Raw genomic sequence first — 23,471 nt, 5'->3', positions numbered from 1 at the left:
AAGCTACCCACCTATCTCGGAAAAGGAGACGGCCCCCTACCTTCCCTGAGACCGGATGGGCTGAGATCCTGTCAGGTACTCTGCTTCTTAGATGCCCTAGCACCTGGGTGCCTGAATGTGCCGGAGAATCTACCTTTGGGGTTCAGAACCCCTACTGGGAAAAGAGTGTCCTCAGGCCCCCTGACCTCTAATCATTCCCCCTCCTCAAAAGGAAGAACGGAAGAATCAGAAACGTGAGCCCTTTAGCTTCTGGGGTACCACAGGCAGAAAAGTGCTCTTTCCATCTGTCGCCTGGGATATAATAGTATCAAGCTCAGAGCCAAACAGGATACCTCCACAAAAAAAGCAGAGACTCTAAAGCGCATTTTAGATTCGGCGTCTGCCTCCCAGGCATGAAGCCAGAGTGCTCTGCATGTCACGACTGCCGTGGCAGAGACTCTAGAGGTAATCTGCGCTCTATCTTGTGTTGCCTGACACATATAGTCTGCAGCCACACGTATCTGTTCTGCCAGTACCAGTAAATCCGCTCTGGATGAGTCACCGGCAAGTCCTGCCACTAATTTGTCAGCCCCCTTCTCCATGGCTCGAGAGACCCATGCAGATGCCAATAATGGGCGAACAACCACTCCGGCACCCATAAAAATACTCCTAAGGCATCCCTCCAATTTTTTGTCCAGCGGATCCTTAAAGGATGGCTAAACGAGCCACGTCCGCATCCACTCTTGGAGGCAGCTCCCACTTAGCGACCTGCTCCTGTGGAAAGGGATAAAGGGCTGCAAACTTATAAGGAGTAAACAAACGACCCTCTTATGCCTCCACTTAAATGGCCCTTCCGCCCTATCTGAGTCGTCAAGGTCCAGACAGTCCAAAGACTGTCGTACTGCCATATTAAGGTCCTCTACGCCCTGACTTGACCCAGAGTCTGAACCTTCCTCATCTGGCAGAACCTCCTCTTGGAATTTCCCCTTTTCCTCTTCTTCCTTCCCCTCAGGATCTGGCTCCAACAAGACATTGGATAGAGGACGCTTATGCATAGTGCGTAGCTTAGACTCCTCGAAGAAGCGTTCCATAAAGGCCAATACTTTCTCAACCCCTACCGCTGAGTGCTCCATGGTACGGACCCAAGGAGGATCAGGACCCTGATAACCACCCCCTACAACAGCAGGCGGTGAGGGCAAAACAGGCGCTGGTGCTGCTTGGGCTAATTCTTCTCTATGGTGGAGCAACATCACCAGGTCAGAGAGTGAATGGCTCATAGCCTGAGCCCATGCCAGCTCCTCTGTAAGCAGAGTGGCTTCCCCAGCTGGCTGCGCACCTAGTGAGCCCGAGTCCTTACACAAAGCCCCTGCATTCAGTTGTCCACACGGCAATTTAGCCTGACACTGGGCACATGTAAAAAATATAGCCATAGTGTTGTTCTGGCCCTTTGTGGACACTCTGTCTATCATTAGAGCACCCCCCTTCCTGCACTGCCCTGCCCCAGCAGTCAGCCTGGAAAAGAAAGCAAAATACCAAAAATATAACAAGTGGCAATGAATATTCAAACACTCCAAGCCAGCACAAGAACAGATTACAGTGATACTGAAAAGTACTTTCTGTAGCTGTATGCTGCAGAGGGAAAGGAGCTTGCTTTGTCCTCCCTCCATGCTGTTCAAGCTTGTCTGCTGGGAGCCTGCATTTTGCCACTGGAGAGTAAGGGGAACCACCAGCCATGGCTCCTCCCCCCCCCCATCATACTGAAGCGAACCTCACTGCTCCTTCCTTCAAGTGTTACTCCCATCAGTGGGGAAAGCACTTGGACTGACCCGCATTTACCTATAGCACCTAGTATTCCCAGGTGGTTTCCCATCCAAGTACTAACCAGGCCCAACACTGCATAATTTCCAAGAACAGCATGTCCAGTGTGGTGTTGCTGTAGGTCTCACCTGAGGTTGGTCTGTAGTCAGCGTTCTCCCCACAGGAGCCGCCGACAAGAAACCCAGCAAGCTAGCGCCTGCCATCCAGGACCACGCTAACTGCCTGCTCCTCTACCAGGTAACAGCAGTGCACTATCCCTGGGCCCAGACGGTCTCTTCAGAGACCAGAGTGTGTGGAATGGGGGAAGTGCTCAGCACCATCCCCCCCTTAGATGTGGCTCTCACTGCCGCTTTACACTCCAGCTGTGTGCTGCTATAAGCAGCGCGCAGTACCTATAGTAAAAAATAAACATAATATTACAACTAAAGTAAAAAATCTTTAAGCTAAACCAGGGCTGCAGAGCAGCCCTGAAAAAATGTGCCTCTCTCCACAGGCACTAAACTTACACTGAAGTCAGGGGTTGCAGAGGGGAAGAGTTATAGATTTCAGTGTTAGTGCCAAATCCATGCCTTCCCACCTACAACCCATGGTCCAGTGTCCCCCAGCCCAGACGAAAGAGAAATACTGTATATTATATATCTCCCAGTTGCTTGGCCTTGTTTCAATGTCAAATGTGTGGTTTTTGGCCAAAATTCTTCCATGAAGACCATTTCTGGCCAGACTTCTCTGGATACAGTAGATGATGTACCTGGGTCCCTCTGGTTTCTGCCAGTTTTGAGCTGAAGGGCTGGAGAGTGGCACAATAATGAGTATCTTCAGGCAACAGTGAAGCATGGTGGAAGTTCCTTGCAGGTTTGGGGCTGCATTTCAGCAAATGGAGTTGGGGATTTGGTCAGGATTAATGGTGTCCTCAATGCTTAGAAATACAGGCAGGTACTTATCCATCATGCAATATCATTAGGGAGGTGTCTGGCTCCAAATTTATTCTGCAGCAGGACAACGACACCAAACATACAGCCAATGTCATTAAGAGCTATATTCAGCGTAAAGAAGAACAAGGAGTCCTGAAAGTGATGATATGGCCCCCACAGAGCTATGATCTCAACATCGAGTCTATCTGGGATTACATGAAGAGACAGAAGGATGTGAGCCAGCCTACATCCACAGAAGATCTGTGGCTAGTTCTCCAAGATCTCACCCTCAGAAACAACCTCCCTGCTGAGTTCCTTCAAGAACTGTGTGCAAGTGTACCTAGAAGAATTGAAGGCAAAGGGTGGTCACACCAAACATTAATTTTAATTTAGATTTCTCTCCTGTTCATTCACTTTGCATTTTGTTAATTGATAAAAATAAACTGTTAACACTTCTACTGTATTTTTGAAAGCATTCTTACTTTGCAGGTTTTACTCCACATATACAACTTTTCCACAGTACTGTATATACACACTAACATGGCATGTACTTTATTTATTCCATTAGTGATGACGTCATGCAGATGGTGAGACTGGAAATGATAAGAAATTACCTAATGCCAATCCCTCATCTCTCATCAGGTTTATGTACTGTGGTCTGACCACCTCCTGCTGTGATGATCTCCGCTCTGTTATTACTACAAACCGCTATCTGACCAGACTGGACCTGTCAGACAATGCTCTGGAGGACTCTGGAATTAAACTTCTGTGTGAGGGACTAAGACATCAGGACTGTATCCTACAGGATCTTATGTAAGACCAGTCCTAGTATTTATATATCTGTTCTCTCAGTACACAGTACATAGATCACACAAGGCAAAGTCACAGAAACATTAGCTACTATCGTTAGCTTTTATATGATCTGAGTATACTGTATATATTAAATTTTTCTGCTGCACATGGATATAAGGTAAGTTGATGGTATTGTTATTTGCAGTGGTGGAAGTGGGAATTTTGAAGTGGGTGTATGGAAAATCAAAAGGATGTACTTAAGCGTGTGCTAGAAAAGGGGGTTTGGTCACTATAAGGGGATGTGCCCTTTAGACACGCCCCTTTTTTGACCGTGTATAATACCCACAGTAGTAGTGCGAACCATACAATGCCCACAGTAGTGCCAACTATACAATGCCCACAGTAGTAGTACCCCTTATGCAATGCTCACAGTAGTAGTGCCCCTTATGCAGTGCCCACAGTAGTAGTGCCTCCTATACAATAGTGCCTCTTGTATTAGTGCTCCCTATACATTGCCCACAGTAGTAGTGCCTATTGTATTAGTGCCCCTTATACAATGCACACACTAACACTAGTAGTGCCCCTGACACACAGGGCTGGCGCTACCGCTAGGCAGATTTAGGGAGCTGACTAGAGCACCGGCCACTGCAGGGCGCCGCTGGATTGATGTGTAGTGTGGACTGCACATAAGTGCAGTCAGCACTACACTACTAGTAACAAACACACAGCCGCCAGCACCGGCAGCTGTGTGTTTGTTTTAGCAGATGATGAGAGTCAGATGGCCTCTCATCAGTTGCTGAGCCCACTGCCAGAGCCGGGCTGGAGCTCACTCATGAGCTCCATTTTCCGGCTCCCACAGTGAGTGATGGGAGAGACGTCATGACATCTCTCCCATCATGCAGATCGGGCCGGCCCGGGGGGACAGAGGAGCGGGTGACCGAGCGGGGATTAAGGTAAGTGGAGTTTTTTTTTTTTTCGTGTGTGTCTGTCTGGCCCTGGGATTACTGCTAGGGGGGACTACTACTGGGGACAATGCTGGGGGGGCTTCTACTGGGGGCACTGCTGGGGGGGACTACTACTGGGGGCACTACTGGAGGGGACCACTACTGGGAGCACTGCTGGGTGGACTACTACTGGGGGCACTGCTGGGGGGGGACTACTACTGGGGACACTGCTGTGGGGGAATTACCACTGGGGGCACTGCTGGGAGAGACTAGTACTGGGGGCACTACTACTGGGGGCACTGCAGGGGGGGACTACTACTGGGGGGTATTACAACTGGGGGCTCTGCTGGGAGGGAGTACTACTGGTGGCACTGCACTGATGGGACCACTATGGGAGGCACTGTATGGGTGGGGATTACTGCTTGGGGCACTGCATAGGTGGGGGACTATTACTGGGGGCACTGCTGGGAGGGACTACTACTGGTGGCACTGCACTGATGGGACCACTACGGGAGGCACTGTATGGGTGGGGATTACTGCTGGGGGCACTGCATAGGTGGGGGACTATTACTGGGGGCACTGCTGGGAGGGACTACTACTGGTGGCACTGCACTGATGGGATCACTACGGGAGGCACTGTATGGGTGGGGATTACTGCTGGGGGCGCTGCATAGGTGGGGGACTATTACTGGGGGCACTGCTGGGGGGGAGACTACTGCTGGGGAGAACTACTACTGGGGGGACTGCTGGGGGGTTACTACTGGGAGCACTGCTGGGGGGGACTACTACTGGGGGGCACTGCACTGATGGGACCACTACTGGGGGCACTGTATAGGTGGGGATTACTGCTGGGGGAACTGCATAGGTGGGGGACTACTACTGGGGGCACTGCTGGGGGGGAGACTACTGCTGGGGGCACTGCTGGGGGGCAGATTACTGCTGGGAGCACTGCATCAGGGGGACCACTACTGGGGGCACTATATAAGGGGCATTGCACAGAATAGGACTACTACTGGGGGCATTATATAAGGGGCACTGCATAGGGGACCACTACCTGGGGCATTATATAAGCAGCATTGCATAGGGGGACCACTACCTGGGGCATTATATAAGCAGCATTGCATAGGGGGACCACTACCTGGGGCATTATATAAGGGGCACTGCATAGGGGGATCACTACCTAGGGCACTTTAAAGTGGCACTGCATAGGGGGGACTACTACTGGGGGCAATACTGGGGTCACTGTATAAGGGGCACTACTGGGGGAACTGCATAGAGGTGACCACTGCTGGGGGCACTGTATAAGGGCTTGTGTAGCTTTGTGGGGGGGGCGGTGCAAAGCTGAAGAAATGCCTAGGGTGCCAAGAAACCTTGCACCGGTCCTGCTTACACATAATGACATACAAACACAATCAGTACTTACCTGAAGCCTCGCTCCTGCACCCACTGCCATACGACCGCTCCTCGCACTCGCCACTGTGGGAGAGAGGTCATGATGTCTCTCCCAAAACACACTGCGGAAAGAGGAGCTCAGGAGTTAGCTCCTGCCTCTGGCTGCATGTAGAGAGCTGCTGGGCACCCGCTGGTAACAAAATCTCAGCGTACGCCCAGCATATGGACAAGGCAGTGGCGGTGCTTTCTCCATATACCTCCCCAGATCTTCTGGTGGGCATGTTAAAGTGTTAGTTCGTATTACCAGCTAAGCGTCTGAGTCCAGCACCTTCTGCTTTCAGTTTTAAGACACTAGAGAGTCACATGTGACTCCAATACCGAGCGCAATTATTTGGATTATATATAATATATTATAATTCGTATAAATCTTAAGCAAATAAAACAATCTACTTAAAACAACCAAACTTTTACATACACAAATCTGGATTGCTCTAAATGGAAATAGATATATATGATGTGCAAACAATTTAAACACATTTAAGCTGAAAGTGACTGTAATCCATTGTGAGTTGCGGAACGGCAGAGTGGGGTTAAATCACCTTGTGAACAGACCGCTCTCTGGGCCTGATTCAGAGCCGCTCGTAAGCGGCCGCTCGCTTGCTCCGTGCGATGTTCGCAAATCTGCGTATGGGTCGTAATGCGCATGCGCCAACCAGTCAGTGCGGTCGGAAATCGTGTGCTCGCAAAATAGCGAGGGGCTGGTAGTTTGAGTGACAGAATGAGGCATTTGTGGGTGGTAACAGGGGAAGGTGCTTGAAATCGGGGAGTGGAGATCCGAACGCAGGCGTGCCAAACGGTCAAAACGGGCGTTTTAAGGGTGTGCATAATTAACAAAGCAGCGTCATCGACCACGTCACTTGGTTGTCTTTTAGCCAGAACTGCTCGCATGATTGCGGTAGGAAAATCCTACCACAAGAATTGCGAGCAGTTCATATGCCTTTCGATGTACTCGATTAATCTAATAAATAGCGGAGATGACGTATGATGCGAACGGCCAAGGGGGCGTCTTTACAAAATAGCGAGCGCATGTTTCGGACGCTCGCTCAAACATAGAGGCGTCAACTGACCGAAAAGAGCGATCGCTCAATTTAAATAGCCAGACCCTTTTTCTGAACGAGCAAGCGCAAATAGCGTCCGGCTCTGAATGAGGTCCTCTGCACGATAAGCCTACCACCTTTTAATACTGAGCCGCACGGAACCTCACTATCACTGGGATATTTCTCCCGCTGACCACAGGCATTATTGAGTCACAGGATTATGGAGCGATAGCAGTGATACTATTTACCAAGAACTGTTATTTCTTGTAGGAATAAACTATAAAGGTAAGTCGTAAGGTGCCCACAGACATAGTGATGTGTTCCTGATCAGCCGATGTACATGATTTCCCGTGAACTGTCCTCTGGAGCTCTCTTGCAGTCGTGATCCCGATTTGATTCCAAAAGCTTCCAATTTGATTTACAATCTCACGATCTATCGGATCGTATCATCGTGAGATCGTGCACGATGAATCGTGAGTTTTACAAAACGCCACCAGAGGCTCTTCACGATTGGTGGGAAATTTAAATAATAACAACAATGGGAGGGGCTAGCCAGGAGGTATAAAAAGCAGGCACCATTTTAACCTTGTGCACATTCTGCTCTGCTACTAGTGAGGCTAGGTGTATTCCTGTTAAACCCTGTATATTGCTACTGTGCTCTTTGTATTTGGCTTGCCTTTTACAAACTTTCTTCTATCAGTATTGTTACAAGTCCAGTCCAGGACTTGTCTCCTGCCAGTATTCCTCCTGCTCCTGACCATGCTTCTAGGTTGCCGGTTGCTAGGAGACCCAGACGTCAGAGGATTTCACATGTTTCCTCCTAGTGTTGCCTGATTGGCAACTGATCCTATTTGAACTTCCTGGACTGTCGCCGCCCTGTTGGCTATAGAGTTTTCATATGGAACTTTTAGTTATGCAAGCTGCTCTCTGTGCATCCAGACTTCCAGCTATATTTTCTACATGCTGCGTGTATTCTGCTCACCGGCTTTTAAGTGACCCAAGTACCCTGGGTCCAAGCAACGCTGTCTCCAGGGCCCTCCAGGCCATACAGCTATCCTGCTTCTATACCACTTTTCAAGTAACGCTGTCTCCAGGCCATACAGCTATCCTGCTTCTATACCACGGTTCAAGCATCGCTGTTTACAGAGCCTCCAAGCCATACAGCTATCCTACTTCTATACCACGGTTCAAGCATCCCTGTCTACAGAGCCCTCCAGGCCATACAGCTATCCTGCTTCTATACCACGGTTCAAGCATCGCTGTCTACAGAGCCCTCCAGGCCATACAGCTATCCTGCTTCTATAGCACGGTTCAAGCATCGCTGTCTACTATGCCCTCCAGGGCATACAGCTATCCTGCTTCTATACCACGGTTCAAGCATCGCTGTCTACAGAGCCCTGCAGGCTATACAGCTATCCTGCTTCTATACCACAGTTCAAGCATCGCTGTTTACAGAGCCTCCAAGCCATACAGCTATCCTACTTCTATACCACGGTTCAAGCATCCCTGTCTACAGAGCCCTCCAGGCCATACAGCTATCCTGCTTCTATACCACGGTTCAAGCATCGCTGTCTACAGAGCCCTCCAGGCCATACAGCTATCCTGCTTCTATAGCACGGTTCAAGCATCGCTGTCTACTATGCCCTCCAGGGCATACAGCTATCCTGCTTCTATACCACGGTTCAAGCATCGCTGTCTACAGAGCCCTGCAGGCTATACAGCTATCCTGCTTCTATACCACAGTTCAAGCATCGCTATCTACAGAGCCTCCAGGCCATACAGCTATTCTGCTTCTATACCACGGTCCAAGCATCGCTGTCTGCTGAGCCCTCCAGGCCATATAGCTATCCTGCTTCTAAACCACGTCTCTAGCTACGCTGTCTACTAGGCCCTTCAGGCCATACAGCAATCCTGCTTTAACACCACGTTTCAAGCACCGTTGTCTACTAGGCCCTCCAGGCCATAGAGCAATTCTGCTTCAACACCATGTTTGAAGCACCACTGTCTACTAGGCCCTCCTGGCCATACAGCAATCCTGCTTCTATACCAGGTTTCAAGCATCGCTGTCTGCTAGGCCCTCCAGGCCATACTGCAATCCTGCTACTATACCATGTTTCAAGCATTGCTGTCTATTAGGCCTCCTGGCCATTTAACAACTTTAGTTTGGACTGTAAACCTACAGTATATTCTATTGACTGTCCTATGGTTTCAGCTCCTTATTGCACCATTGACATGTTGTGTTTTCACTGGTCCATCATATCATTTATTTAGTAAACTGCCATGATTTAACTGTACTTCTTGTGTTTGTTCTTCGATGTGCCATGTATCTCCAACACCTCCATCTCGGTCCTAGCAATTGCTAGAGGATCGTAACAAGTATAGAGTGTTGGTCGCCGAAGCTGGGTTCCGGGTGATTAAGGAGAGGGCCCAGCGAAGAAGGACGAGAGCATGCTGGACTAAGGAGTGGCTCCTGCAAAGGAATACCCGCTCTCATATGTCCCTACTGATGGAGATCAAGTAGAACAACCCGGAGGACTACCGCAACTACCTGCGCATGGATGATGCCACTTTCCAGGAGTTGCTTCATCTTGTGACCCCCCACATCGGAGGCAAGATACAAGGTGGCGGAGGGCAATCCCTGCTGAAGACAGACTGATCCCTACCCTGAGGTACCTGGCTACAGGAAGGTCATTTGAAGACCTGAAGTTTGAGACAATCATCTCACCTCAGTCCTCGGGCATCATCATCCCGGAGACCTGCAAAGCGATCATTCAAGTGCGGCAGTACCAGTATTGCAAGGTAAGAAATAAAACACACTACACATTTGTTTCTTGGCAAAGAAAAAAAGTTTTTTAGTTTTTTTCTGTTTGTTTTAAATTTAACTATTTAAATGTGATGCAGAATTAACACAACTGTGCTGCATAGCAGTCATTAATAATATTTGTGTGTCAACAACACTGCAAGTTTTTAATTAAACTGTTTATTATTACTGCCAATAAGGCTGCATTAACCAAACTGTGCACTGAACTGTATGTAATAACATTTGTTTATTTTAAAATAAATAGGGTTATAAATTGTACAAAGTAGCATTATCACCACATTGTATCAATCACAATAGGTAGCCGGCTGTATGTTGTACGGTGGGTCAGACACCTGATTGAACAGGCCAATACACACATGGCACAAGTACAGATTGTGGCCCCAGCTTCCAGCAATCTGTACTTGCACCATGTGTATAGTGACCTTGTCCAATTAGCGTCATCACCACCGTATACCATACAGCCAGCACCTATTGGGAGTGACACCATTTGGTGATAGTATAGGCAAGAAAAAAAAAAGTGAATAATTGGGAGATTCTTCTGCTGCATCCAGCAGAGCGCTAAAAATGGTATGGCTTGTGCTTGGGGTTCTGGGTGGGGGAGTAATCTCCAACTGGGCTGGGGGGGGGCGGACATAAGTGTTTGGGGCAGGGGAATAAATCAGTGGGTCTGCGATATAAATGGAGTCATCTATGTTGTTGTTGAGAGACCTACTTAAAAGTCATAGGTGAGCCTGTGGAAATTTTTCCTATTTAGATCATCCATTTTCCTCATGCGACTGTTGACATGTGCAGTAAAATTGTCAATATCATCTGGTGGTTTCTGAAGGAGACGTTCAGCATTTTGGAGAAATAAGTCCTCCTGTTCGGTGTGGTTCTCCTTTCTCCCCTGTTTTTTTTTTTCGTGGTGGTACGGAAGAGGATGATGGTCCGGGTACAATGGGTGTTGGCAATGGGGTAGTATTATCCACATCGCTGTCCCCAAGCAAACTTTGGTCTGGCGTGGAGGACAAAACAGGCTCTTGGGTGGGAGTCTATAAAGAAAAAAAAAAGAAAAGCAATATTATAGTCATGTTTTAACACATTTTTTTTACAGTTCCCTGACACCGTGGAGGAGTGGAAGAGCATCGCTGAACAGTTCGAAGAACGTTGGAATTTCACTAACTGCGGAGGAGCCATAGATAGAAAACACATCCGCATCAACCCACCTGCCAACTCCGGATCATTTTACTACAACTACAAAGGCTTCTTCAGCATCATTCTCATGGCAGTGGTGAATGCCTACCACGAATTTATGTTTGTGGATGTCGGCAAGAATGGCCGTGCTTCAGATGGTGGGTCCTTCAAACAGACGACATTCTACCAAAGACTCACCAACAAAACCCTCAACTTGCCATCACTGGAAGAGACAAAGCACGGCCTAAATTACGTTTTTGTTGCAGATGAGGCTTTTGCATTACATGAACATGTCATGAAGCCATTTGCACCAGAGAGAAGAGGATCTACAACTATTGTCTATCCCAGGCACGGCGCATTGTGGAAAATGTGTTTGGAATATTCAGCAACCGGTTCCGCATTTTCCACACCACCTTAAACCTACGTGTGGAGAAGATAGACTGGGTCGTGATGGTGTGCTGTGTGCTGCACAACTTTCTGCAAAGAAAAACTACCCAATGAGGACCAGTCCCAGCTACACCAGAAGATGTAGGACCTCCGGAGGACATTGCCCAGTTTACATCTGTGTCTGCACCACCAATTTTTACAACATCAACCGCACGTGCCAAAGAAGTGAGGGAGGAGTACATGGCCTATTTCAATGGACCAGGTGTGGTGCCATGGCAGGAGGACTGTCTGTGAGATAAATGACTATATTGGACAATTGGGATTGAACTACATAAAACAATAAAGTTTTGGTTTACGAACTGTGTCTCTAATTACCAAAACTTCCGCAGACGGTCCACTCACTTCTGCTGCTTCTTCTCCCTCTCGCTCGGCCATCAGGACAAGTGACTTGCGTTGTGGCTCCTGTTCACTCAGAAAGCTCATGAGGTGATAGTACCACAGTGTTGGCTGGTACAAGTCATTGTTGTCTGCTCCAGAACTTTTCGAATCTTCTATTTTTTTTTTTTTCTCCTTTCTGTAGACGGTACGCAGGTTGTGAATTTTGTTCTGGACTGTTTTGAGGTCAGCATCCGCAATAAAAAATTTGTGTAGTCTAACAACACCCCAAAGCTGCCAACTTCTGAGATTTGTTGTGGTACTTTTTACTTGTTATCCGCCATAGACACTCCTTTGACTGGATGATCTCCAAAAATCAAATCACAAACTTTCTTTCGGTATCCATAGACTTTGCTATGAAGAAAAAAAAATATGGACATTTTATTAAACTACAATTGTAAATTGTTTAGTATTTTTTTTTACAGGCTTTTAATGTATTTTTATTGTTTTGTAATGTATTTTTTTGATTTTTACAGGAATGTAATGTATATTTATAGTATTTTAATATGAATTGCAATGTATTTGTTTATGTTGTTGACAAACAATTGTTTATGATGGAATATTCATACATTATAAACACATGTATAACAAGAACATAAATTTTAGATGTTTTGTTATTGTTGTAATGTTTTCTTTTTTGTTGTTGAATTAAAATTGTTTTTGTAATTTTAATATTTTTTTAGTGTTTTATGACTTTGCGGACATTTATTAGGTTGTCCATGACATTGGTGGCCAGTGAGTTGATAGGTCGGCCAGTGGCACACATTGCTGGTGAGGTGAATGCATGACCCAGCCACCACCCGCCTTATTTTGGCGGGTGGTGGCTTGGTCATGCATTTATATGGTGGGTAGGTGGGTGGCTGGCACACATTGGTGGACAGTGGATGTGCATCAACAGCAGCAATATACTCACCAAAACACAGATTTGCAGACTTCAGTGTGCAAGCTCCCAATCGTGCCTCCTTCTCCTTCTATCCACGATGCTGCACAAGATGGCGGATGGGCATGTACAGGGTCCTGTCTGTCAAATTCAGCGATGTACGATGAATCCTTAATTTGATCATGTGAAAAAACCTCACGATCGACATCCATCGTGTCGCAGATTGGCAAATCTGCCCTACAGCATGGCAGATGTGAAGATGCAAGGTACGATGAGTGGGGACGCGCATTGGCATCATGATCGAGAGTAGAAACTCACGATTTTGATATATTTTACAAGATTTGTCCTCCACATTCGTCGAAAACGGCCAAATCAGGTAAAAAATCGCTATGTGTGTGGGCAGCTTAGCACACAAGTATGATGAAAGCAGTATTTACTATTTATTAAACTAACCTGGTAACGCTATGATGGTAGTGCTCATAGGGGTAAAAAGGATCACTCTGCTACTAATTGTAGCCAGTGGCTGGATGTTAGTCTCTATTCCATCAATTAGTGTCAATAAAGAATCAATAAAAAGTAGTCTTTAACAAGAAAAAAAGCTGTATATAAATATAAAGCAGTCCAGAAAAAATAGATATATGGGTGTAACTTTCTGGAGGGGCGGCGTCCCGTGCCCTTCTGTACGTTTACTTACCCTCTTATGGTTTCAGGCGCTTGCCACAGTATATACTTTGGTTATTTGTGTGCATTGTTTGGTGGTTTACCCTCCCTCTGCTGGGGAGTGTGTGCCTTGTTACACACTCCTGGGTATCCCTGTAATTATTCCCCAGTAGCTGCGAGACTACCAGGTCCCTCACTCTCATTGAGCCGTCAATCGCTGCCGCCGCTCACTCGATTCAACCCGCTGGTGAGGAGTGTAGGGTTACATGCTGGGCAAATAGAGCCTGGAGAAGGTCTGTTCACACGCTCGATGTGGATGACAGAGGTGTAGTGACGCCAGTCACTTCCAGGTGTGTGTGTAATGTGAGACTTGCGGAGACACTGGTATGCTGTTCCTGCATTAAGCATATCACCTGAAGTAAAGGTCTTTTAGAATCAATGGAGTCTTTGTAGTGGATATGAGTACAAGTGGTCCGACGCGTAGCGTAGTGGCCTCTGCGGCCTTCTTCAGGGTCATGTGATATGATAGGGAGAGGTCTTTGCAATTTATGCCGGGGTTATCCCTTTAGGCCCCTCCCTGTGGGTAGTGGTAAGGTTGTCATAGTGATCTGACAGGGATGATGAGTTATCACAGCAGCTGGGTGCATATTGTATCTACATATTCCCCACCACGCTGTGAATGTCGGTGTGTTAATTTGTGTGTATTGTCACACAAAAGTTATTGCTTTATATAAGGAAATATTAGGAAATATTTTAGAGGGGAGCCTGGACAGTGTACAGTGGTTTGTGTCACAAGTATATCTAGCTATATTCCAATCGCTGACCTAATAGTCCTGAGACCTTAGTGTGACCGGACGCCTTTCGTCTAGGCCAGCCCTGGTCATGGGTTAGCACTTTCGGACTCCCACTCACCATCAGTGACTGCCTGTCACCGACTCCGCCCACTGCGCCGTGGGCATTTACTGAAGCTGCTACCACTAAGCTCCTTTCAGCGGCGCTTGGAACAGATTTTTACGTACAATCAGACTCCTACCACCAGGACACCTGGAACCGCTCTTGCTGTGTATGCGTCGACTAACTGCGGACACACCTCCTGTTTGGTGTCGGCTGTTCCCACCTGATCCCTCGCAATGGACCAGGTCTGCACGGTAGCGGGCAGAGGGCTTGAGTTCTGGAGATGCCTGACTCAACCCAGAATAGTAGGAGAACAGAATAGCGTTTGGCGCAATTCTGTTGGTCGCAGGGTACAGATGTAATTGAAGTAAAGGCAAAAAGGTGTTTATTGCTCAAAGTCTTAAAGAAGACTCGTCCCTTCGGATTGAAGGGCAATAATCAGCATACAAGATGTTACAGCAATTCTTCTCCACAGAGGATTTTCAAAGATGTACAACATACAGGGCTCACAGGCCCTCTTTTTATATAATTCTTACACACAATATCACAGGGGGGTAAATCCGCCCTGTGTTCCTCTCAACCAATCATGCGGTCTCACAAAATAGGAAATAACCACATTTTACATTTCAAAGAAGTCTCACTATTTCCTCCTTTCTAATCTACCACCCAAACTTAAACACAAACTGATTTATCATACATTATAACTGTCTCCTAAAATGTTGATATAACATTTCACAGGAAATGGTGAATGACATTCATCCTTCCCAATGGAAGTATCAATCAGTTTGGCATTCCCAACCTTAAAACAACCAACCTTGCTGGCTATTGCCTTTTCAAAGGAAGTGCTGCAAATGAAGGGTTTAGCCATATGACACTATTCACACCTTCACACAGAAAACTTCCAGACAAGCCTTTCTATTCATCAGACCTCCTGCTAGGGAATGACAGTTAGCATCTAGTCTCTGCAGTCACAAGCTTATCATGTCTTATACAGGCATATTCAATAAGTGCATTTTCTCTACAAAATATACATTTAAAATCATAAATTTTAAATACCTTCACATTTCATGCCTGGGCACAGCATCAGGCTTTGCACATACCATTTTAAATACGTTTTTGTTTTTTAAACACTTGAGTACACATTTACAATGGGTGCCTGGCGTCTTTTGTCCTTTTAAAAATGGCACCACAGCACGGGGGTTAACTCCTTCAGTGCCGCGGCCGCCATTATAGACGTGAGGCCAGCCTCCGGGCCCCACACTTAGGGGGTCATTCAGACCCGGTCGTTAGCGCCGATGCGCTCGGACCGGGTCGATGGCCCCCCACAGAGCATGCGCAAGACGGCGCTGTTTGGAAGGGCCGGGGGGGTGGCAGCCCAAACGGAGGGGAACGCCTACCGTTTGGGGGAGGCCCCACTGACATCACTAGTGAGCTCTCCGGGGCTTACGACAAGTGAGACCCTACCCTAGGGTCTCGTCGTAAGCCCCGATGGTCGCGATGGTCTCTGACCATCGCGACCATCACCCGAGCGGTCGTTAGAGCTGTGGGTGTTAACCCACAGCCTAACGACCGCAACAGAGGCGGGCGGTCAGGATGCAAGTGGCCGCCCAGTTTCTGAGCGACCGCTTGCATCCTCCGACCGCCTCTGAATGAGGCCCTTAGTGATTTGAAAGTCAATCTTACTTCATTATCAATATTGAGTCCTTGTGGTGACTGTGTTTTTAGTGTGAAGATCCACTTTAATTCTTCTTTGTTAATAGTTTTTTTGAAGTCACCTCCCCTCCAGTTCTGTTTGATTTGTCTTATTCCTATTCATTTAAGTCCTTTAGGGTTGTTATCATGTTTGAGTTTGAAATGTTGAGACAAGCTGTGTGTTTCTAGCCCTCTGCGTATATTCCTAATATGCTCTGCAGATCTCACTTTTAGTTGTCTGACTGTCCTACCGACATACTGTAGCCCACATGGGCATTCGGCTAGATAAACCATTCCTGAACTGTTGCAGGTAATGTGTTCCTTGATTGTGTATGTCTCATTAGACATGTTTGATTTAAATGACTGTATTCTTTTGGAAGTGGATCCACATGTTTGGCAGTAAGAGCACATCCCACATTGGAAGAAACCATTTTGTAGTGTTGTGTTGGTTAGAGTATATTGAGCTAATGAGCACGGTGGAATGTGGTTTTTGTTTAATCTCATATTGAGATTCGGGGCTTTTTTAAAAATCATTTTGGGTTTTGGTGGTAATATTTTATCTAGTAGGGAATCTTGCTGCAGAATGTGCCAATGTTTTCTCAGTATGTTATTAAGTGCAAGGGAGTCACTGCTGTATTGTGCTATGAAGCTTGTCGTATAAGCTGCCTTATTGTAATGTGTTTTTTGCTTTGGTTCTACTAAGGAGTCTCTTTCCAAGTTGAGAGCTTTTTGAAAAGCTTGTTCTATTTCTCCCGGATTGTATTGTTTTGATATAAATTGTTCCATCATCTCTGATACCTGTTGTAAAAAGTGTGCATCTTGTGTACAGTTACGCCTTATCCTTCTGAATTGGCCTAGGGGTATGCTTTTGAACCAATTCGGGTGGTGACCACTTGTAGATAGGATATAGCTATTGACATCAACAGTTTTTTGGTACGTTTTTATGTGAATGTGATTGTTCTCAATAAAAAATATGATGCTTGTTTATTAAAGATAACATTTTGCCTATTTCTGAGATTTGAAATTTAGCAGAAAAATCTCAACCAAACCGAGTCTGCACACCACTAATAAATATATGGGATAGACTTCAGATCTAGATGCAGACCATGGCAGCCGTCAATATACCGTTGCTGGAATCCCGACAAGGATCAGAAGCCCTGTTCAACAATCCCAAGGTCCGCGATCCTGGACGTAAGTTTTAGGTTTAGGGTTAGGCAATAGGGGGAGGGTTAGGATTAAGCTGCTGGAGGGGGAGGGTTAGAGTTGGGCTGTAAGAGCAGAGGGTTATGGTTAGGCTGGAAGAGCAAAGGGTTATGGTTAGGCTGGAAGAGCAAAGGGTTAGGCTGCAGGAAAGGTGGGTTAGGGATAGGGTTAGGGTAAGCAATAGTCTACTTGCCTGCAGGCATCAGAATTCTGATGTCAGTATTGCAACCACCAGCATTGCCTGGTACACTATTTTGCAGAATGGGGTGATCCCAACTGCAGACAACAGCAGTGGGTGCAGTATTCTCCAGTCGTTACATATGTGTGGGTCAATGGCTTTCCTGCTTAGTAAGTGCAGGGGTCAGTAGATCCAGTAGATTGATTACATTTAGCACTCAACATCCAGAAGTGTGCGATCCACTGCTCATCCTACAAAGCTTCCACAGTCATCATGAAAGCTCCATGCCTGCGGTCTCTGACCCACATTCTTCAGTGTTTTGCAGCTCTCATTCTCATAATGGAAGTAATGCTGGCTGAAATTAAGGCTCTCCTCCTGCACAAATATTGGCATTGAGTAGTAGCCTTCTTAGCCAGAAATTGTGCCCTCCTCCTCCTATAATAACTCTGCACTAGGTCGCACAATGTAAAGTGCAAACAGTCAGGAACTCTGGACTACACACTGGTAACTCATCGGCCATGACTGATGCAATACAGTGAGCAGTCCCCCTTTGAGCAGACCTTATCTTTGCGAGGCCTGAAAAAAGGCCATTTTTAATGACATCCACAGGTTTTGCAGGTGTTAGGATCTGCAGTTAGCAGATCCTATTGCTTGGACTTCCAGCCTTTGTTACTACTGAGGCACTGCACTAATTGCTGCCCCTGTGCAGTGTCAGGTGCACTAATTGATTCTCCTCTCTGGACACAGCCCAGGTGCACAGTAATCTGTCATTAAGGGAAAGTTGCTTGGATTGGATTCTGTCTCTGTTAAATTCCACCCAGCCCAGCAATCCATGCCGGTGATAGAAGTTTGTTTGTACTTCCGGGTCCTGTCTCCTGCATGTCAGTCGAGTACCTGTGTCAGTCTTGCTGTGTTTCATGTGAGCCGTTTATTCCATCCAGGCGGCTCCACCTGCATCTCGTCCATACGTGCTGCTTGTACCATCTGGGCAGCACGCAGCGCTTCCTACCCCAGAAGCATCTGTCATCATCCGGTGAATTGTGTCAGCTCAGCAGCACCAGTCGCAGTTTAGCCTTCCAGCTGTGCACTCCAGCACACCGTCGCCAGTGTCATCCCAGCGGCACTGGTAGCTACTCTGCGTTCCAGGTGCAAAACCTAGCACCCTATTGCCAGTGTCATTCCAGCGGTGTTGGTAGCAGCACTGCATTCCAGGTGCACCACTTAGCACACCATCGCCAGCGTCATCCCAGCGGTGCTGGTAGCAACTCTGCGTTCCAGGTGCGCAACCTAGCAAACCATCGCCAGCGTCATCCCGGCGGCACTGATAGCAGCTCTGCATTCCACGTGCGCTATTAAGCACACCGTCGCCAGTGTCATCCCGGCGGGACTGGTAGCAGCCACCAAGCCTGCTCCAACAGCCCCAAGGCTGCTTCACATCACCAGTCCCTTGGCCACGACTATAAAGGCCACAACCAGCCCTCAAGGCTGCATCTCAATCACCAGTCCCTTGGCCACGACTATAAAGGCCACAACCAGCCCTCAAGGCTGCTTCTCAATCACCAGTCCCTTGGCCATGACTATAAAGGCCACAACCAGCCCTCAAGGCTGCTCCTACTGCCCACAGGTGGCATCTCGTATTCTATACTTAGCCCCAACTAGTCAACTGGCAGCAGTCCTCTTACAAATCTTACCTGATTAACTATCCAACCCATAACATTATCACCGGCCAAAAGAAAGTAGCTTAATCATGGAGCCCAGTCAGAATCCGGTGCAAATCCTGGCCGCCCAGATTCAGGTGTTAACTCAAAAAGTCCAGGAACTCTTCCACAAAGTTGAGGAGCCATGGTCCGCTGCCCTTCTTGCCACAGTTTGTGAACCCAAACTTCTCTTGCCTGATCGCTTTTCTGGAAGCCATAAAGACTTTGGCAATTGCAAGGATGCTTGTAAGTTGTACTTTAGACTCAGGCCTCACTCCTCCGGTTCCGAAGTCCAGTGAGTCAGGATTATTATTTCCCTTCTGCAGAGTGACCCACAGATCTGGGCATTTGGGCTACCACCCACTTCTTCTGCACTCCAGAAGGTGGATGCCTTCTTTGCTGCCTTGGGACTGCTTTGTGATGATCCCGACAAAACAGCTATGGCAGAAGCCTACCTCCGCTCTCTGAAACAGGGAAGCCAGGCAGTGGAGGATTACTGTACAGAGTTCCGGAAGTGGGCCGTGGACTCTGGATGGAATGATCCCGCGCTGCGTAGTCAGTTTCGGTGGGGGCTGTCTGACCAGATCAAGGACGTCCTTGTCCAACATCCCACCTCAAGCACCCTGGATGACCTCATAAGTTTGTCTATCCGGATAGACCGACGTCTCCGGGAGCGCAGGCTGGAAAGGAACCTGCCATCGCAAGCTCCTTGTTCCTCTCTTTGGATTCCGGCCACCGAACAGGATGAGCCAATACAACTGGGAGCCTACCGTCTTCCAGCAGAAGAAAAATGGAGAAGGCGCTCGCTGGGTCTATATGTATTGTGGAGGCAAGGGACATTTGGCCCAACACTGTCCTGTAAAGTCAGGAAACGACAAGGTCTAGATGTTTGTGGAGAGATACATCTGGGCCTTGCATCCATCTCTCCAAAAAATTCAGTCTTTTCCTGCGTTGCTAAAAACCTCTCATGGCCAGATTCCTGTCTCTGCATTTATTGACAGTGGAGCTGCAGAAAACTTTATGGACCAGTCATTTTTTGAGAAATTGGGTCTACTTCCCGAACCTCTAGATACTCCAGTTGCTGTCGTTGGTCTGGATGGGAAGAGTCTGTCTTCAGTCCCTGTTACTTCCCGGATGCCACCTATTCAGTTGACAGTAGGTGCCTTGCATCAAGAAGAGTTTTCATTTCTTCTCCTCCAGTGTCCCATGGCTCCCATTATGTTAGGCTTACCATGGCTGAAGAAGCACAACCCGGTTATTCAGTGGCAGACGGGGGAGATTCTCCAGTGGGGTGGTTCTTGTTTTGTCCATTGCCTGTCCCATCCGTTTCGTCTTGCCACTATCATCTCCATTAACTCCCTAAGATTCCTGTTTTTTCTAAAAAAAAAAAAAAAAAAAAAGCTGACATCTAGCCACCTCATCACCCCTTCGACTGTGCAATAGATCTGCTACCGGATGTCAGACTTCCTAAGGGTTGGCTGTATGCACTATCAATCTCTGAGGATAAGGCAATGCAGGAGTACATTCAAGATGCTCTTGAAAAGGGGTTCATTCGACTATCTAAATCCCCAGTGGGTGCAGGGCTCTTCTTCATTCAGAATAAAATAACATTGAAGAATGCATACCCTCTGCCTCTGATCTCAGTCCTTTTCGATCAACTACGGGGGGCCTCAATCGTCTCCAAAATTAATTTACGTGGAGCTTACAACCTCATCCGCATCCGCAAAGGAGACGAGTGGAAGACACCCACTCGGGGCATTTCGAGTACTTAGTGATGCCATTCGGTCTGTCCAATGCCCCTGCTGTCTTCTAATTTTATTAATGAGGTCCTGAGGGATTTTCTGGGAGTTTTCACTGTGGTAAACTTTGATGACATTCTCATTTTTTCTAAGTCCCTGGAGAAACACCGACAACATGTCAGGCAGGTGTTACAGAGACTCCTGGAGAATAGTCTTTATGCCAAATTGGAGAAGTGAGAATTTGAGGTGGAACAGATCTCCTTCTTGGGTTATATTATTTCCTAGTCAGGGTTCTCTATGGACCCAAGTAAGACGAAGGCGGTTTTAGACTGGGAACAACCCACATCTCTCAAGGCCATTCAGCGGTTCCTAGGATTCTCGAATTATTACCGTAGCTTCATCAAATCATTCTCAACTATTGAATCTCCGATTGTGGAACTTACCAAGAAGGGGGCAGATGTCTGTAATTGGCCTCCCAAAGTTGTATTGGCTTTCAAACAACTCAAGTCAGCCTTTGTGGGTGCACCCGTCCTTCGTCATCCTGATCCCGACCTCCCTTTTGTGGTGGAAGTCGGAGCTGGGGCCATTCTTTCTCAGAGGGATCTGAGAGACAACAAACTACATCCTTGTGCTTTCTTCTCTAGGAAATTTCAAGCAGCTGAGAGAAATTATGAAGTGGGCAATCATGAGCTCTTGGCTATTAAGTGGGCATTTGAAGATTGGCGACACTGGTTAGAAAAAGCTAACCATGTAGTGTCCATCTTGATGGATAATAAAAATCTGGCATACATTGAGTCCGCCAAGAGATTGAATGCCAGGCAGGCACGATGGGCCTTGTTTGTCACGCGGTTTAATTTCAACATCTCTTTTTGCCCTGGGTCTAAGAACGTTAAGGCAGATGCTCTGTCCCGAAGCTTCCCCTATGACCTGTTTTCTTCAGATAAAGAGGAGACCATCATCTCTTCTACTCTGATCCATTTGGCCATAACAAGGACCATGGCAGACTCTCTGAGACAGCAACAGGCTGAAGCTCTTCCGGAAATGGCTAGAGGGTTAATGTTCGTTCCTGTAAAGTCCCACAAGGTAGTCCTTAAGGATTTCCATTCATCCAAAGCTGGGGGTCATCCAGGTGTTGCCAAGACTCTAGATCTTATGTCTTGTTCTGTTTGGTGGCAGTCCATGTCTCGAGATATCTATGAGTTTGTGGCCGCTTGCGATGTCTGTGCCAGGAATAAGGCTCTCTGTACTGCGCCTACAGGTCTATTGTGTCCATTGGACATGCCCCATAAACCATGGACACACATCACGATAGACTTTGTGGTGGATCTTCCATCTTCTGCTCACTGTACAGTTATCTGGACTATTGTCGAAAGATTTTCTAAAATGGTGCATTTCGTCCCTCTCGGCAAATTACCCTCAGCCAAAGAATTGTCAAGTCTTTTTGTGCAACATGTCTTCAGAACACATGGACTGCCTTTGGATATCGTTTCTGACCGTGGTACCCAGTTTGTTGCTAGGTTCTTGAGGTGCTTCTGTGCTGATCTGGGCATCAGGATATCATCCACAGTCCAATGGGCAGACAGAGCGGGCCAATCAGTCTTTGGAGCAGTATCTCCGGTGTTTTATTGCTAAATGTCAGAACAATTGGGTGTCCCTCTTGCCATTTGCAGAATTAGCCTACAACAATTCTTGCCATTCCACATCTTCTGTGTCCCCGTTCTTTTGTAATTTTGGAGTTCATCCTAGAAGCAATTCTTTTGAGTCTTCATCAAATTCAAGTCCTTCATCTTTATCTGTTTTCAGTTTTCGATCTGTCTGGAAGAAAGTGCATCAGTCCCTTCGGCAGGCAGCTGGTCACTCCAAGGTCTGGGCAGATAGACATTGTAGGCCTTGCAAGCTGAAATTTGGGGATTTGGTCTGGCTGTCCACCAGGAATATCAATCTGCGCCAAAGGTCACAATAATTGGGTCCCAAGTTCATCGGGCCTTTCAGAATTATTGCACAAATTAATCCTGTGGCATTCCGTTTTAAGCTACCCTGGTCTCTCGGATCAATAGTACCTTCCACTGTTCTCTCCTCAAGCCTGTGTACTTCTCCACCAGATACTCTCTCAGACGTTCAATCAGACCACCACCAGTTCTTGTTCAGGGACAATGAGAGTTTGTGGTAGAAAAAATCTTGGACTCAAGAGAGGTTGTCTTCAATTTCTGGTACACTGGAAGGATTATGGTCCTTAGGAGTGCTCTTGGATTCCGGGAAGACTCTTTGCATGCTCCTATCCTGAGGAGGAAATTTTTTGTGGACTTTCCAGACAAACCTGGGTCTAGGGGTTCCTTAACCCCTTGTCAAGGGGGAAGATACTGTTAGGATCTGCAGTTAGCAGATCCTATTGCTTGGACTTCCAGCCTTTGTTGCTACTGAGGCACTGCACTAATTGCTGTCCCTGTGCAGTGTCAGGTGCACTCTTTGATTCTCCTCTCTGGACACAGCCCAGGTGCACAGTAATCTGTCATTAAGGGAAAGTTGCTTGGATTGGATTCTGTCTCTGTTAAATTCCACCCAGCCCAGCAATCCATGCCGGTGATAGAAGTTTGTTCGTACTTCTGGTTCCTGTCTCCTGCATGTCAGTCGAGTACCTTTGTCAGTCTTGCTGTGTTTCATGTGAGCCGTTTATTCCATCCAGGCGGCTCCACCTGCATCTCGTCCATACGTGCTGCTTGTACCATCTGGGCAGCACAGAGCGCTTCCTACCCCAGAAGCATCTGTCATCATCCGGTGA

The 23,471-nt window shown here is 47.2% G+C and overlaps 1 protein-coding gene across 6 annotated transcripts in view; it reads left to right on the top strand.

The window, feature by feature from the left end:
* The window catches only part of LOC148508050 (NACHT, LRR and PYD domains-containing protein 3-like), a 156,291-nt gene that overhangs the window by 73,711 nt on the left and 59,109 nt on the right, over nucleotides 1-23,471 (top strand). For all 6 annotated transcript variants that reach the window (XR_015869629.1, XM_088445164.1, XM_088445162.1 and 3 more), the window contains exon 7: nucleotides 3,351-3,521. Coding sequence is in view for 5 of the 6 variants with exons in the window: in XM_088445164.1 (XP_088301290.1) it covers nucleotides 3,351-3,521 (171 nt within the window). In the remaining variant the exon portion in view is untranslated. The remainder of the gene's footprint in view (nucleotides 1-3,350; nucleotides 3,522-23,471) is intronic.

This window comes from Taudactylus pleione, unplaced genomic scaffold (genome assembly GCF_031769625.1).
Source record: "Taudactylus pleione unplaced genomic scaffold, aTauple2 ptg000377l, whole genome shotgun sequence".
Taxonomy (NCBI): domain Eukaryota; kingdom Metazoa; phylum Chordata; class Amphibia; order Anura; family Myobatrachidae; genus Taudactylus; species Taudactylus pleione.
This window is presented reverse-complemented; position numbering and strand designations above follow the sequence as displayed.